The following is an 18,037-nucleotide window of genomic DNA, read 5'->3' as shown; positions in this document are numbered from 1 at the left end:
AGAATTGCAATAGAAAATAGTAAAGAAAACATTATACATAGTTATGAAACGTACAAACTGTGCAGGCACACACAGAAATATGGAATCTTAGATTGTAAGTATATGTATCTTCATGAAGCAATAGGAATAGATCGATGCACGTAAAATCCAATTGTGACAACAATATGAAACAAAATAAGAGAAGGGATGTCCTCTTCCGACATGTGTCTTGGTTACCATTCAGCCATCCACCTGCAGGCCAATGTGTCGGTTTTTATTTTTATTTTTTTTAATTAATATATAATTAAAAACTGTCTTAAACATTAATATATAATTACAATATGGAGCATTCGCATGTTTATGAATTGGGGAAAAAAACTACATTTTAATTCAGTCCACTCCAACAGGTGCTTTGGATGAATATTGCACTTTCTGATCGGAATATAATGAACAGCAACCTTTAAAGAGAGTGCCATTCTTTACATGTTGTAGTGTAGCAGGTTGGTGTGCCATTCTTTACATATGGTAGTGTGGTAGGTTGGTGGTCTTTCTGTAGTTCATGTGTCTACAGTCCTCTGCAGCAAGCAATGGTGGTGCAAGATTGTGATAGCAGCATCAAGATATGATAGGGAGGTGTCCTTTCTCCTGGAGGCTCTTTACTGTTTCGTAGAGGCTCTGAGTCACCGGTATGAACTGGAGACCGAGGTCCTTGAGCCGCTGGTTCGAGAACCTGTATGGCTGCTTCCGAGGATTTACCTCATCGGAGCACCTGCAATGCCATGATTTTCGATCCATGAGTGCGAAGAAATGAGCAACCATAAGAATGTCTAATGCCAACATTGGAACAGTGGAAGAGGGTAGCATGGTAACCATAACAATTGATGTGAGTATATGACAAAATGATCGCCATCGAATCATGAAGGCTCAAAAAGTTAACTATTTCGGAAATGATAGAGTAATTGAGAAATCTCACTCAAACAAATTAAGAAATATATGTTACAGTTCCACCAAAGAGATGTTTCACAACTGTTTGTATGAGAGTAGATGAAGGAAAAAAGAGTGACTGCCATATATATTGAGTGAAATTTTTGGCTTCTTAAAGATATTTTAGTCACACTAGAACTGCTCTTGGAGAACTAGTCTTGCATCATTATTAACTTTTGCCTAATAAATGATACTTATTTGACCTTTTTAGGGTGCCCATCTTGAAGTCAGATTGGCACTTCCTTCCTGGTTGCTGTTTCGATTGTTTGTGTTTTTCTTTTTAATATAAAGCTTTAGCTTTAATTGGTTAGCAGGTGTTTGTCAGGCCCACTTTGGAAAGGGGATTGGGATTTTGGGGATTTAAATTTGGGTCGGTTTACTGCAGAGGGGACTTTATTTTTGTATGGGATTGATGCTATGATCCCGATTACGGTTCTTGTTGTTTTCCGTTTACATGGATTTCTCGGATTAAAAAAATGGTATTTGGATGAAATTTGAGAATTGAAAAGGTAAAATTTATCTGTATTTGTCAAATTTGTTGTTGTAATATCCATCATCCTCCATTTGTTTGTAATATCGGTTAATTTAAAAATAACTAAAATATTATTAAAATAATGAATGATGTTAATTATTAAAATTTTAAAAAATTCTAACCATGTTTCTTGAATCAGAAAAATTTGTGTTTCCAAAATTAGTTCACAATACTTTATTCTGATATAATATAAATATAAATGTATAATAAAAATAAAATGTATTATTTGTATAATAATTTCAACATAATATGTTGATATCATAATATTGATACTGATATAGTATATTATATTATTTATCATATAACATAATATTATACTAAATATCAATATATGAATATTATAGCCGTACTAATTAGTATTTTAATAATGTACTAATAAATCAGTATAGTATAACTGTTATCGTCAAGAAAGAAAAAGCTGGGAGCGGTTTGGTCATTTTCAAATTATCTCGCCATCTTTTCCGACAAAACCTAACCTACTTAATCCAAAATTCCATCTCCCCCCGCGTATGGATCCATAGTTGTCGGAATCGCACCTAGAGATGTCTGAAAAAGGTTTTTGAAATTGTGTCAGCGATGGGGTTGGGTTAAACCAGCCGCGTCCCGTTCCCACACTGGGCCCCAAATGTCCCGAAGACAGATATCCATCTTTCGAAAAATTATCGGTTGGATTCCTTTATTTTATTTTATTTTATTTTATTTTTTTGTAAAGTGGTTGGATCCTAATTTCGAAAACAAAATGGCTGGAGTACAAATGGATCTGCTGTTTTAACCAAAAATCATGATTGATTCAATTTTTTTCAAGGATTTCCTATTCTCTTCATCAATGCCTCTTGAGCCTTAGTTAAATTTACTCCAAAAATAAAAGAGTGCGGATTCTCTACAGTGCAGTGCAGGATACGGTGTATTGCACGCACGGAAGGATCCGGCTCCAAAATAATGTGATGGATCACGTTCCACCAATAATTTTTCTCTTCTTTCAATTTCTCAGCATGCCTGCGTGCGTCTCAATTCAATATGATAACTCGGAAGCCATCCACTTTACGCAACTTATATGTGGGGCCTACAGCACCAAATCCCACCAGACATTCAAACAGATTGGTGCACGAGGCATCAATTCCTGTCTACAAACTTTCACTAACCCAAAGAAGCCCTCACCTAACCCTATCGCTTCCACGAATCAGACTTGGTGCGTAAGATTTTGACAAAATTTTTTATTATTTAAAAAATTTATTTTATATATATATAGAGAGAGAGAGAGAGAGAGAGAGAGAGCGTGCTAAATTTAGTTATATTTATTCAGATCTTCATGCAGTTCAATTAGATGACGAAGGACTCTAATTGATGGCTCGTGCCGTCGAATATAATTTATTATTTTAAATAATTATATAATTTAAAATTTTATAATTTAAATATTAATTGATTAAAAAAATTAAATAATCTAAATAATATAAAATTATATTTATTTTTATCATTTGATGTGTAATTTAAAAATATATATATATTTATAAGTAGATATGATAGATCATATCTAATAATGTTAGTCATCGCTGTAAAATTTATATTATTTAATATGAATCTGACCGGATCTTGATTGGGATCAGCTCATGTGTAATCAAATCCAACTCTCCGTCTCTCTCAGTGCATGACCCACGCGTTTGAACCACGCTGATGCTACGATAAATGATTTTGATAAAACGTGAAACATGTATATTATTGTCTGTCTGTAAAGACGCTCCGGGATTTGCCCTGGTTGACTTGCACCTGGTGTATGCAATAATTTCTCACGACCAAGGCATGTGATCCCAGGGTCGTATACGCTCTCCCACCGGAACCATTTAATCAGAAGCACAGCAGACTGACGTTATGATCCGCGTATCGGTGACGTAATCATGTACGGACGATGAGGGGAGGAAAAAGCAAAGGGAGGAATGAGATCGATCATAATTACCTGGTGGGGACCGGATATCCCGGGAAGAGGTCGGCGAGGATGCGGACCAGGTCCTCGCGGTGGAGGACCGCCTCCGCGCAGAGGTAGCGGCCGGCGGCCCCGGGCGCCTCGTACACCAGGAGGTGCGCCAGCGCCACGTCCCGGACGTCCACGTACGCCTGCACCGCGTTGGTGTACGTCTTCGCCGAGCCGTCCAGATACTTCATCACGTGCTTGATGCTCGCGTTCACCGCCCCCTGCAGCAGCGGCCCCATCACCAGCACCGGGTTCACCACCACCACATCCACCCCCGTCTCCTTCGCCATCTCCCACACCGCCTGCTCCGCCACCGCCTTCCCGTAACAATACCAATTCTGCCACCGCCATTCATATCCGTGCAATTCATTCCATCACGGTTTATATATATGAAATATTCGAATTGGGGTACGTGTTTGTGAGCTTATAATATTTAATTAACCTTGGTGTTCTTGCAGAACTCGAGGTCGCTCCAGCATGACTCGTCGACCACCACGTCAGGGCCGCGCTTGGGGTCCATGGTCACGGCACCGATCGAGGAGGTGAACACCACGCGGCGGACGGTGCCGGCATCGGCAGCTGCGTTGATGACGTACTTGGTCCCCCTCACCGCCGGCTCTACCATTTCCTCCTGGAGTTAGAATCATATTACGTTGTGTACTTAATTAATTCGTTTTAGTCATCTAATCCAATCTGGTAGGCAGGGCTGGCTAGCTAGATTTTGGTAATTCTAGAAACCAACTACAAGAAGACTAGTCGGCGGTGTAAGTGTTTACCGGATCATCGGTCACCGGAGAGGCGGTGTGGAAGACGCCCTGGCACCCGTCGATGGCGGCCCGCAGGGAATCATAATCGAGGAGATCGGCCTTGCATAGGATGAGCCTCTCCTTCGCCCCTTCCAGAGCTTTTAAATGCGCATTCTTCGGATCATCTAAAATAAGTGGGATTTCTAATAATTAACACGAAGAAACCAGGGGGAAAGAAATTAAGCTTTTGGCAAGTAAACATATTTAGCTATATATGGTGTTGAGTTTTGCCATAGTTGTTTTTATGCCTGGGTTCCGGACGGTTCCTTTGACGGTGTAGCCTTTCTCCAGGAGCAGCTTCACCAGCCAGGAGGCGATGAAGCCACCGGCGCCGGTGACGCAGACGGTCTGGCCGTGGCCGGAGGCAGTCGGAGCATTGATCACCGTCATTTGGCACGGCGTTTAAGGGGAGTACTGCTGGGTGGACCAGTAGATGAGACGGAGCGTGAGAGGTGAGAAAGAGTTGGTGGGCGGGGGCGGATGAGAGGCGCGATCAATTTATATATGAGGTGGTATGGAGAAAGCTTATGGCCGCGGTTAAGGGAGTAGGTGGGGAGTGGTGAGGTAAGTTCTGACCAACCAACGAGCAATCATATAGAGCGATCCTGCCGTGGTATCCTGGCAAACCGAGAGAATTAGAATGTGGACAATTATGTCACCAATGTGGGCAAAGACGAGGGGAAGTTGAAGTCTTTTTTTTTTTGGTAATAAAATTGAATTCTTTGTTTGGTACAAAAAGTTGAATTCTTTTCAAATACTCAAACAAGAACAACCAACACAATGCCCTTAGTTCATGTCATTCAGGAAGTTTAGATTGAGAAGGGAGTTAAAGACGGTGCAGCTCTGCATAAGCTAAGTAGTTGGCAAAATGAGTTCTTATAATTTTGTAGAGCCAATGAGCCATCCCTCATCCCTGGCAAATACGACTATGATGGATTAGTCTTGGATGTTGCTGTCAAAACCTGGTCGATTCGAAAGGTTTTTAGTCAATTAGGCCAAGGCGGCCCGGTTGGTGGGAAAATGGACGAGTCTAAAGTCTAAATTTTAAACATTTCGTGGAAGATTAGTTGGTGATAAAAGCCGGCATAAAAAAAATTCCATGCGGACTTCCAAACTTGGCGTCTGCAAGAAATAAAGGAGAGCACTCACCCGACTCATCATGTGGAGATGACCGGGAAAGGGGGGCTGAGAGTGGGATCGTGTCAGAGAAAAGCAACGGATTGCACACAATCCATGCGTCGAAGTAGGGCTGACAAGCAAGTGAGTGCTTCAACTGTGGAAGTGGATGTATCATGACCGCTGCATTTTGTCTGCTGACAAACTCTTCACCTCACACCATACGTGCCTCGAAAGTTGATTTGCTTGAGCACCGGATGGGCACCATGTTCATTGTGTGATGGTGGGATTAGAAAACTCTCGGAGGTTCATACCAAAAAAAAAAAGAGGAAAAAAGAAAACTCTCGGAGGTGTTCTTGGAAGACTCTGCTATCAGCGTTTTGACCATGACATAGATCAGGTCTTTAATAGGTTCCTCTGGTCGCATTGAGATCCAATGTTGACCATGACATAGATCAGGTCTTTAATGGGTTCCTCTGGTCGTTGAGATCCAATGTTCTAATAATTGAATCTCATTACCGTTTCAGTCTAACTTGTTGGAGTATCATTGCATTGCAAACTCCTCTATACATGAGATTGAATGCTACTATCAGAATAATCTTTCATGCTATTTTTTATATGGATAGATTTTATGACATCCTGTGCAAGCATGTATTTAGTTCTAAGTTGATTATTTGCTAAGAAGATTTTGAATATTTATACGAGACTTAAAAATCCAAATAATATCTTTCGGTTATTTTTTTTTGGATGAGATATTGCATTATTATAGATGATATCAGAATAAATCTAGCCCATGACTTATGTAGACCAGAAAACACTGCAGCACAGGATGATTTGAGTTAATGATAAACTGATCGTGGTATTTATGATTGAATTTAAATAGATTTGGACCCTTAGCCTGAAGAGGACGTCATAGCTTAAATGGAGGGACTATGCAAGGATCCATATGGACGTGTGTTTAGTTTCACATCGGTTATTCATCGAAAAAATCTTGGATACTTATATGAGACTTGGGATCTCAATTAATACTTTCTAACTAGTCTTTTTGGATAAGATTCTAGATTATACTCCATGCAAGTGATAATTCTATTACTTAATAAATCAACTATGGATAGTTTTTTTTTTAAATTATTAAGTTATTTATATTAATAATTAAGCTGTAATGCTATCAGATGTAATGTTTTTTTTTTTTTTTGGAGGGGAGGGTACAAAGTCATATGTAATTTTTGAAAACTATCAGTTTGATCAAGTCAATTTTCAATAACATGGATATTTATTTATATAGTTCATTGTTTAACATACTGATGATTCCATTATTTAACTTTATGATCTTTATAAAATTAATATCAATCCTGCAATAAACTTTTTTTTTAATAAAAATTGGAGACTAAAATGCATGTGTGCCATTACCATTAGTCACCAGCAAATATTATTGATAACAAAAATTTATAAGACAGAATGTCTGAAAGAAAGCATACAAGATAAAATAATAAGAAAGATAAGCCATCTAAGTAAACTCTTTCGAGAACAGAGGGCTGACAATCATGCGATTGAAAATCGGATTTTCCATATTGGACCCAGCCTAGGCTAGAACAACCGGACTGTTCCCATCCCATTACCATAATTTATCAGAGGAGATGCACGACTGCTTTTTTTTTTTTTTTTTTTTACATACGGATGGTCACGTCATTCTAATACGAAAGCAGTTCTAAAAATCAGAATACAAAAATTTTCAGATGACCGACGGAATATTGTCATCCTGTCACCAAGCCGAATCTCTAAAGTGCTCCACAACAAAAGATGCGATTCAGTCTGCCGCACTGTTTGCCTCCCGATAGATATGCCGCACCATCACTCCTGCTGCGAGACAAAGTGCCGTCCAAATATCAATGAGTGGATGAGCTTCTAGCTATCTCCTGCTATTACAGATCCATCCGATGATGGTAGCAAGTTATCCTCGATGAAGATTCTCTCCATCCGTATCCCGTGCTTGATAAAAATAATATCTGTCCAGATAGCATGAAGCTCAGTTCTCAGAATTAAAGGCTTGAAGAGCTGGGGACCTCCAGCCGCTAACAACCTAGCATTCAGGTCTCAGATGACAAACTCCGCACCACTCCTTCCATCTCTGACACTGCCATCAAAATTCATCTTGACAAACTCCAAAGGAGGGGGCTCCCAAGAAATGAAAATAACCTTCCAGATCGCTGCACAAACAACAAAGGAGTATCAGAGAATAGGAGCATCAATAAATGGGCTAGTAGTATCGAAATGACTGTATTCTACAGCCAAATAGATCGCTCTCTCCAAAACCTGGTGTGCAAGAACCACCTCGCCCTCGAAGACTAGGTTGTTTTTGAAAAGTCAAACCTGGTAAGTGATGTAGACCAACCTACCCTCCAAGTAGAGGTCGTCCTGTTAGCAGTACTCCGGCAGATCATACTCAAGAAAAAATATCAGCCAATGGTCTCCAGTCATCTCCCAAGGCTGACCGTTTGTCCTCCTCCAAATTAGCTCGGCCCTCGGACAGTCCAGGATGGGATGCTCAGTCGACTCATCCTCTAATCCACAGATCGAACATGAAACAAGCAACTTCATACCTCTATCTCTGAGAAGCATGCACATCAAAAGTCCATCCCATGCAAGCTTTTAGAGAAAAAGTCTCACGTTGGGAGGGATGGGTATTCTCCAAATTCAAGCAGCATCAATCCTCCTAACCACCATTGGCCTGCACATCTCAGAATGATCCCTCGAAAGAAACACTAAGGACACAAGATCGGATCCACACCTTCAGATCCTGGCTGCGGTGAATAAAAATAGGATTGACGAGGATCCGATCAGCAAGCAGACCGTCAAATAATCTAATGATCTTCTAAACTTTTCAAATCCTACCATCGGCATTGAGTAGTTCGCAGACACACTACTTCAAGCCACTAGAAGCTAAGGACATGGAGAATCCGGTCCTTATCAATGCGGACAAGAAGACACCATTGTTCGTGAACTGTCTTTGAAATCTCTTGTTAGTATGGTTTCTCCCTCCTCCATGGATGGCCTGGTCTTCTGTATCTCCCTTGCTGTGTCTCTAGATTATGTTTTCGTTGTGCCGTGTTATGGATTTGATCACTTGGAACATTCGAGGTCTAGGTGAGCCCTCTAAGCATAGAGCGACAAAGGATTTCTTGATTGCCTACAATTGTTGTATTGTTGGCCTTCAAGAAACCAAACTTGTTAAACCGTCCGCTGCTCTGCTTAAATCTCTGTCTAGGGGGAAGATTGACAAATGGCTCTGTAAGGATGCTATCGGTACTGCTAGGGGGATTCTTGTGGGGTGGCAGGATAGTAGATTCGAAATTAACTATTATGAGGTGAATTTGTTCTCTATTTCCATCAATTGGTTTGATAAATTTTTTAACACCGTTTTGGTCTTTTTCTTGTGTCTATGCTCCAACCGAGACTGCCCGGAAACGTCTCTTTTGGCTGGAACTAAAGAACTTGTGCTCTTTCTTCCCTGGTCCCTGGATCATTGCTGGTGATTTCATTGCAACTCCCAAGCCTCAGGATCGAAATGGCTACCCGTCTAGAAGAAAAATCTCTTGCTCTTTTGTCTCTTTCATGATATGTGTTGCTTGGGCTCTAATCTTGCTTCCCAGTGGAATACTGACTGTGAGAACTTTGGTAGGCTTCTTAAGTCATGTCTACTTGCAATACTCTGGATTAGCTATTATGTTGCTGGACAATTTTTTTTTGCAGCTGCTGAGCTCCGAAGGTTTTTAATTAGCTCCATACATGTTAAATTTGGTGTGGCTGCTGTAGCTGGGATGCATTACATGCTTATGTAGCTTTCGAAAAACAAGATTCTCAGCGCACTTAAGAGATTTATATTGTCAGCTCAGCCAGCAAAATTTTTTCATCTCCATTCCACCGGAGCTCTAATTTGGATTATGTGGACTACCATTCTAAAAGAATAATATCTTACAAGCCAATCGCATACGGGATGCGATAGGATATTTATGATAATTTATCTTCCAAACTCACATAATTGATATTTATATTATTAATAAAATAAATATTTTCGATTCATTATATGCTGCATCTTATAGTTTTTAAGATTATAATGAATCCCATAGGTCTGAATACAATGTTTTAGGGCCATAATGAGATCACACCAGTGAGACCTAAATCCTTGATAGCCCTAACTTAAAACATTCCTAGTCGTTGGTACATTGAGTCGGGGATCAATGATATCAGTAAGACTGGCATGTCCTATGTATGCTCAGAAATGAGGGTGGTTGATCTCACAACCACTTGTGTGGTGATACTAATACAAGAATATGGGTGCTCATTAGATAATGAGTTTACTGAATTGATCTATGAGAGAATATCAGATGGAGTCTTATTTACATGTCAACTAATGATTCTCTAATGGGAATTGTGTAAGTGATCCTTAGATCTAAGGTCACCATAGCATCTTGTGTACATGGATCCATATTTTGGTTCACTACCTAACTTGGTTCCTTGCTCCTTGTGTGGCATATTCTAGATATGGTGAAATATGTATGGAGGTTGTGAATAATCAATAAGGGATCAGTCACTCATACTAAGAGGAGCGAATATCCTATGTGATCTCATAAGTCGGTGATTCGGAAGTCTTTGGCCAAAACAGGATGATAATTAGAAAATTTTTTTAATGTATTATCAACTGAATCATCACTTTTAGATTGAGATACATAATGATAAGTGATTGGATTTGATATATTTTCATATCCACAGCTCATCTAGGATGTTATTTGACTAAAAGATTGAATTACACGAGAACTTACCACTGAAGGATATTTTGATAATTTTTTATCAAAATTTTAAATCTTTCGAGTAGCCATGACATATTGCTGGATATCAATTTTGACTTATAGATTAGTCAGAATTAAAAGAGTTTAATTCTGGAATCAATTTGGAAGAGTCTAAGTTGATTGGGACTCTTCGGGTGACCTAATCTCATCGGATTAGAGTTACGTCAAAAGTCTTGATCCACTGCTAGCTAGATTTGGAACCCAATGGGTCACACATTTTGAAATTTGATCTTGATCTAATTTAATTAGAGTTTAATATAAATTTTATGGGTTAATTCGATATGCTAGCACATTATATTAACCCAAGTTCCTAAATTGGTTTGGTTCAAGGTGTTTGAGCTAACCTATACCAGTTGCCTTTGATCCAATGGGATTGGGTCAATTTAAATTGAATCATTATCCAACTTGAACTAGTTTCAAGTGAAGAAGAACTCTTCTGTGCCCACTAGAAGTCACAGCAAAAAATAAATGCCGCCCCCTTATTTTTGGCGTGTGAAAGGAAGAGTCCTTCTCAATGAAGGCTCTTAATTTTTATACGTTGTCATAATTTTCCAACCAGATCTCCCATGTTTTGTCACCAAAATTTATTGAATTTTTTTGTGGCACATAAAAGAAGGAGAGTCTTTCTGCTGCAAGTATCTGAAACATCAAAAAAATTTATTCGGTGAATTTATTCACAGTGTGGGAAGTTGGAGCGCCATAAGTTCACGCCCCTTCATCCCATGAGACGTCTCTTGGTCCCCTATTTATAGGAGACACCCCAAATGGATTCTTTCTGAGACTTTAGGTTGAAATCAGAGAGAAGAGATGTGGTAAACATAAAAAAATTTTGAAAAAATTTTGAGGAAAAAGAAAGAAAAATTTGAGTGGCAAAGTTTGCAAGAAGGGTGGTGAGATTTTTGGCAAGTATTGCTAGTGTACCCTAGGGTTTGATTTTTTCATATATTGTAGGCAAAAATCAAATCCTAGATTGTGTGACATCTAAAGAGTGTCTTCTTAATATCGTTCTAGTGGCAAGATTGAAAACAACTGGGCTTTGACGTGATCATGACGTAAGTTCGAAGCCGATAGTGTTCTTGAAAAGACAAGGCTGCGGCAGCACACTGGTTGGGAAGGATCTTGGCCAACTTTCATGTGGATTATCATTGGAGGACTTCTACCTTGGGGTCTTGTGGAGAACACCAACATGCTACTTTTTCATTTTGGTAAAAGTATAAAATTCTATCCCTTTTGAATGCTTGAATTTATTTTGATCGATATCGGCAAGGTGATTCTAGGATTTGAATTTCAGCTCAATAGTTTCATATAATAAAGCTATTTTTTATTTATTTTAAATTTTTTAAAAATTATTTTTTACTATGTGACCAAAATCTAACAGTGGTATCAGAGCCACCCTTGTTTGATTCGATCAAACAAGTGCAATATGGTCGCATAGAATCGTTCTTATTTATATCCTGTCAAAAATATAGCATTATTTTTAGCATCGATTCTTCAAACTCAAAAAATATTTTTAACTTTTAGTGAACTATGATTCTAAATTTTAATTATTAAATTATAAATTTTTAATAATTTAAAATTTTATTATCATGACTGCATGATGCTTAAATTGATGTATAGCAAATAAGAGTGTTATGCATGCCTAATTAGATTAGAGATTGTTATATTATATGAAGTTATTAGTCATATGTTATAACTTCGATTGCACCCTTATATAATTTTTGACATGGTAATATGATTGCTATTTTGAATAGTAGATACATGCAAATTTGTAGTTAAGATGTACCGAGACCAGTTTAAAGTCCCTCGTTTAATTATATTAAGTTGTAATGTCGGGATTCACTTTTAAATCAAAAGTTGAATTTTTAAGATCAATTGGTGTCGAGAAAAGTATGAATGGTAGTTTTTTAATTAGGTCCGTATGCTAGCCTGACCAACTCTGTTGGTGTCTAAAAATAGCTACGAGGTGCCTCCCACCTACTGATCTGGCCAATTTGGTCTTGTTGAATTTTTGACTTAGATTGATTAGTGATGTAGACACTAAAGGGCCTTCCTTCAAACTTGATCGATAGAGTATGTCAAAATCTTCGTGAGCTTGTTTTGCTATTCACAAGGCTTATTATCGAAATTGACATGATGTTGATCAAATGCATGTTGATACTTATGGCATATTTGAATAGTATTGCTTTGTTGTGCTATCCACAAAGGTAGCATTATTTAAGTATGACCATATGGATTAAAGGATCAACTTAACTAGAACACTATAGTTTGTTGTGCTATCCACAAGACTATATATGTCTAGAGGCCAGAAAGAAAGATGTTGAGAATTGTAAAGATACAATTGGTAAAGAGTTACCTACTCTTGAACTCATAAATACTTGTTGTGCTATCTACAAGGTGTTTGTGAGGAATAAGGATCTCAACTATACTAAGAGACATTAGTATGTTTCTCGATTTTCATATTTGAGGGATATGAAGTTCAATAAAATAGTGGGAGATAATTAGATAAAAGTCTTTGTCTAGTTGTGAATATCATCATGAGTCGTCCGCTTATGTTGTATTCTTGTTATTGTAGATTAACTACATATATGGCATCCTCACCTTCACTTAGAGATATCCTAGATGCAAATAAGTTGACTGGACCCAACTATATCAACTGGTTAAGAAACTTGAGAATTGTTCTCACTCAAGAGAAAATCTCTTACATTCTGGATACACCTGCTCCAAATTCTCTTAAGGAAGATGCTTTCGAGGAGGATAGGGCCGCACACTGTTGGAAAAAATATTCCAAAGCTAATCATCAACCTGTTGACGGTTGTGCTAATTGATTTAATTGTATATGAATTAATTAATAAAATATTTATTTGATAATTTTCATCATAAGCTTGTACATCTTCTACATCGAACTTTTGTGTTATGATGAAAGTCCTTAAGACTATTTTAAATTAATAAAAGAAGATTTATCATTTAGTCCTTAAATGAGTTCGTGACCAAATAATATGCTATTACTAGGATGATAGACATATCAAGTGTAGATCGTTATGTGCCATATAGGTTGGTCGTCCTCTTAATCAAGGAGCGTGGAGATGCTGGTATGGCATGCAGGTAAAATATAGAAGTACATTTCACTGAACGTGACCAACTCCGGAGTACTCTGCTGTCAAGAGTCACTTCGAAGGGATATGGGTATAAGTATCCTTCCAATCTGAGAGCACCACGGTGACTTGTAAGCAACCACTGTGCTTTGATACCGGACTATCTGAATTTCTAATTCAGGATTGAAAGATTTTTGGGTACAGCCAAGTACTTATGAAGTTGGTGCATGAGTCAAGATAGAATTGATCACTCCAAGAGATTGGAAAGAATCCTTTATATTTTAATTTAGTAAGACCTTGGCCAGGGCAATCCTTGTGAGGAGTGACAAAATTTATCAAGTTGAGACACATAATGGATGTACTGTTAAGAGTTCACAGTTTAAACTCTAAGTCATCCTAGCATCAAAGGTTAAAAGGATGAATTATATGGTAACTATATCTAAATAGATTCTTAAGTATTGCTTTGCATACATTCGACCTATCTAGACATCGGGTACCATTGCTAGATGGTTACTTCGATTGGTACAGAAATCAGTTTTTGTGTTACCAGCTTAGGTTCAAACCTATGGGGTCACACACATTAGAAGTTTCTCTCCGATCACATGACTAATCTGAAGAGTCTCAGTAGATGGAGACTCTACTGAAGAGTCCCACTAAATGGAGACTCTACTGAAGAGTCCCACTGGATGGAGATTCTAGAGAAAAGTCCTACTAGACTTAGACTCTATCATTAATGGAGGATTAATTAGTAATTAGATTACTAATTAGCTCAATTTAATTGAGCACTAAAGTCTGGATCAAGTTTGATTGAATTGGATTCAATCAGGTCAAGTCTGATTAGGTTATGAGATGACCTAATCGATAAGAAAAAATGATCCTGATTTGATCAGATCTATGGTGTTGCCCAGCTATGCAACCCAAGAGAAGGGGTGAATTAGATTTTTAAAATTTTAAAATTAATTTAGAACCACAAAGATTTGATAATATTAAGCAAGTTATATGTAGTGAGTAATTTAAGCAAGGTGTAGCAATAAGATGCAAGAATACAAGAAAATAAATAAATTTAGGAAGAGAGCAAGTAAGTACATCACAAACAATCAAGATTTATAGTGGTTCGGTGCCAATCTTACACCTACATCCACTCTCCAAGCTCCTACTTGAGAATTCAAATCCATTAAACCGTATTCAACAAGAATACAACGTCGGTACTTCCGACTCTAGCTATCTCAAGCTAGAACACTTATTTTTCAGATACAAGCCAACCCAATACAATCCGATTTAAGGTTCGGATCAATCTTTTCAAGTTTTAAAATCTTTCCAAAACTAAAGATCAAGATAAAACAGAGTATATAAATTAATCACACAAAAATATAAATTTAGCACCTTTAATGAGCAAATAAAATTTTAAATACACTTTACACAACACGAAGGAAGCTTTTCTGATTTTTTTCAAGATGGTTGAAGACTTGAATGAGCTCTTGAGGGGTTGGTGAACTTGAATTGAAAGCTTTTTTTGCTTGAAGAGGTCTTTTTGCTTAGGGATGAAATGAATACTTGAAAAATCTTGCTTTTTTCCTCCTTTTAGTGCCTTTATATCTTCAATGGATGCTAGAGATAAATCTGGACCGAAAATAGAGCCGTTGGAGATCATTAAAAAATATTAAATACTGTCAAAAGGAGCTAAAAACTAGCTGTTACGAAAGTTTCCGTCACAGGGGGTCGACTCATGGGGTCGATCTCTACACAGAGGTTGACTCATGGGGCCGACCTTTGTGGTATAGAACAGAAACTAACTATTCTACAACTTTAGCTTGTACAGCAACAGAAGTCGACTCATGAGGTCATCTCCTTTGGGTGTGCCAGTCAGAAATGACGTGCCATTAAGCCCCTTTTAACAGGAGTCGATCCAGAGAGTCGACCCAATTCTTTAAACTTGAATTTCTCTCAACATATCTATCCAAAAAATATAAAATTACCTTCAATAGATCACAAATCTTCTGTTCTTGCTCTTGAGACTTTCGAATCAGAACTTGATAAAATTATGATTTTGCCTCTAAAATACAATAAATATTTTTTCAAGCCAAAATCATTAGTAATCCCCTCAAATATTTTGTAATCATCAAAATCAATTCAAGAAGTAACAATCTCTCCCTTTTTTATAATGATAAAATATTTGAGCAAAAGTAAAATATAATATATATAAAGTATTGATTAAAAATTTTAAATTTATGAAGATGAATCACTTAAATATTATAGCCAATTATTTGAATAGTAAGCATCATGTGTAGTTTGAAGATTAATTTTAAGATAGCTTATAAGATTATTTTTTTTTAATAAATTTACTTTGATAATTTTGCTTATTACTCGATTTTAGATAATTTTGCTTATTGCTCGATTTTATTTCTCTACTCTCTTTTTTTGACAACATCAATTAAGATCATTACTCCCACTTTGTAAGGAAAAAATGAAAGAGACTCTCCCTCACTATAGCAATCATAAAGGGCATTTCAATTTGCTTGTATAAAAGATATTGCCATTTATAATAAGTATTCTTCGTAAAGGATATTACATCGCACATATAGAAGGCATTCTTCATATCACAGAATTAAGACATTTCAATTGAGACCATTCAAAAAAAAAAATCAATCCAAAAACATTCATATAAGATAAAAGCATATATATATATCCAAAATGTGACATATATGTCATAATATATATAAGTCAAGTCAAAGTACATAGGCCATACAAAAATCATAGATAACAAAAAAAAAAACTATCCATGAGTCAATCAGCCAACAATTACAAAGGCCATGAGCTAGAACTTAGACATAAAAGACTAACTATGTTAGATCTAATAGATGTCATGGCTAGAGGCATCAGAAGAGTCAGAGATATGATGAGGAGACTCAGGATCAAAGCCACGGACACGTCCTCGACCTCGTCTGTCTTGGCCATGGGTAGAAGTACCAGCACGAGCAGAAAGGTGAGAAGATCCTGGAGCCTGGGAAGCTATGGACTGTGCTAGGAGAGAAAATCTGATGGTGTCTAATTATTCCATAGCTCTCATCATGGACTGCATCAAGGCACCAATCTGAGTAGAGACAGTCTCACTGGAGCCCCTGATCTCTCTCCTCAAAAAATAAAATCCACTCTGCAAAATGCCTCGAAGCCTAGCCGCCTCTGCAGACAGGTGGGAGACCTCCATGATGTCCTCTTGCGGCTGGAGATGGGCTAAGGCTAATACCTGCCTCTATAAATTTAGAACTCTGTCCGTCAATCTCAGAACACATTCTTCAAGCTTCTCAAGTCATACGGACTGAGCTGTAAGCATCTAAAAGACAGTAGAGATATGAGAGATCAAGGTCTGGTCTGAAATAGCCTAAGATGTCGTCCTCTGAGCAAAGCTTGAGGTGGTAAATTGCTGAGATAAAATGGAAGCAACATGCTAGGATATTAACTCAATCTGATTGTCTGCAAGTCTGACCTCTGAAGGATCTACTCTACTCCCAGACTATGGTACAGAAATATACCTCCTCACTGACTCTGAGGGACTAGCCTCGTGATCAGATATGAACTGAATATCAGGAGATGCCTTGTGATCACGAGGAGGTGAAGACGGTCCTTCCTCCTCAGCTCTCTCCTCAACTCTCTTCTCAACACCCTTCGACCAACTGCCATCAGTCTTTGAGAAACCCACGCAGTGCAGTGTGTGACGGTTGATGGTGTCAGAGTGTGATAACTTGGTGACTGTCTCTCCCTCAAAACAGACTTCGAATCTCCTAAAAACTAGGGTGAGTGCCATACCATAAGGCAAGTGAGCCTTAGACCTATTTAGAGTTTCTCTTATGGCCTCAAACATCAGAGTAGGAAGGTTCAGGGAGGTCTCAGTGATCACATGGTACATGATGCATATGCCCCTACCAGATAAGAGGTCATGTCTGCCACTCCTAAAGACAAACAGTTTGGTTACCATGTAATGTAAAAGCCTCATCTCAATCAAAAAAAAATTTGCTTCTAATTTATTCAAGTTTTCAGTAAATGCCCTCCCTAAGATAGCACTTAATCCTTCTTCTTTGATTGAGAGCTCCATATGAGTATAGCCTTCACAAGGTAAGTATAAGATTTGTCCCAAGTGCAATGGATCAAGAACAATGTTAACCCCTTTCACCAAAGATTTTACTGTTCCATTGCAGCAACTCAAATTTAAGTAGAATTCTCTGACCAAATCAACATAAGTATTTTTTTTTAATAAACAGTAAAACTCCCATCATTGATTTTTAATCTTTGATCCAATACAGAACCCTTCTTTTTCAAAAAACTTAAAATCTGTATTCTTCTCGGGTTTCACTTTTCGATTGGAGAGAGGTACCTTGTTTGGGCTGAGTGGAGACTTTGAAGAAGCTAGAGCCAGACCTGGAACTGGAGTTAGAGCAGAAGAGAGCTCGGCTGCCATTCTTTTTCTGCGCACATCTTCCTCTAACCCTCAAACAGATTTTTTTCTCTGCGGTAGCTTTAATTTGGGAGCCATTTTGGACAGGAGAGACTTGCAAACAGCCTGGGAGATTTGATGAGGGGTAGAGTGGAAGGAATTTTAAAGAAAAGCAAAGATTTTGGGGAGATGGATGGTTGGTTTGAAAAAGAGGATTTGAAGCTAGGGTAAGCTCGAACCGTCCAAACGAAGAAGAAAGAGAAGAGAGATTTAAATCCTAAAGGAG

General features: G+C 38.0%; 1 protein-coding gene and 1 long non-coding RNA gene across 9 annotated transcripts in view; one reads left to right on the top strand and one right to left on the bottom strand.

Annotated features, from left to right (window-relative positions):
- LOC105050726 (uncharacterized) overlaps positions 1-1,165 on the top strand; it is a 32,298-nt gene extending 31,133 nt beyond the window's left edge. For 2 of the 8 annotated variants that reach the window (XR_012143299.1, XR_012143300.1), the window contains 2 exons: positions 387-479; positions 561-1,165. This is a non-coding gene — a long non-coding RNA (uncharacterized lncRNA). Of the gene's footprint in view, positions 1-386 lie in introns of all 8 variants that reach the window. The other 6 variants (XR_012143297.1, XR_012143298.1, XR_012143295.1 and 3 more) reach the window with 4 other exon arrangements.
- Positions 560-4,731, bottom strand: LOC105050729 (cinnamoyl-CoA reductase 1). The gene is made up of 5 exons (XM_010930857.4): positions 4,516-4,731; positions 4,238-4,392; positions 3,904-4,092; positions 3,447-3,799; positions 560-748 (listed from the first exon to the last, which is right to left on the bottom strand). Exons 1-5 carry the CDS (start codon positions 4,655-4,657, stop codon positions 595-597), a joined length of 993 nt encoding a protein of 330 aa, XP_010929159.1. The 5' UTR covers positions 4,658-4,731; the 3' UTR covers positions 560-594.
- Positions 4,732-18,037: the final 13,306 nt, after the last annotated feature.

The sequence above is a fragment of the Elaeis guineensis genome, chromosome 8 (assembly GCF_000442705.2).
Source record: "Elaeis guineensis isolate ETL-2024a chromosome 8, EG11, whole genome shotgun sequence".
NCBI classification, from domain to species: Eukaryota; Viridiplantae; Streptophyta; class Magnoliopsida; order Arecales; family Arecaceae; genus Elaeis; species Elaeis guineensis.
The sequence above is the reverse complement of the archived record's forward strand: the minus strand, read 5'-3'. Positions and strand labels throughout refer to the sequence as shown.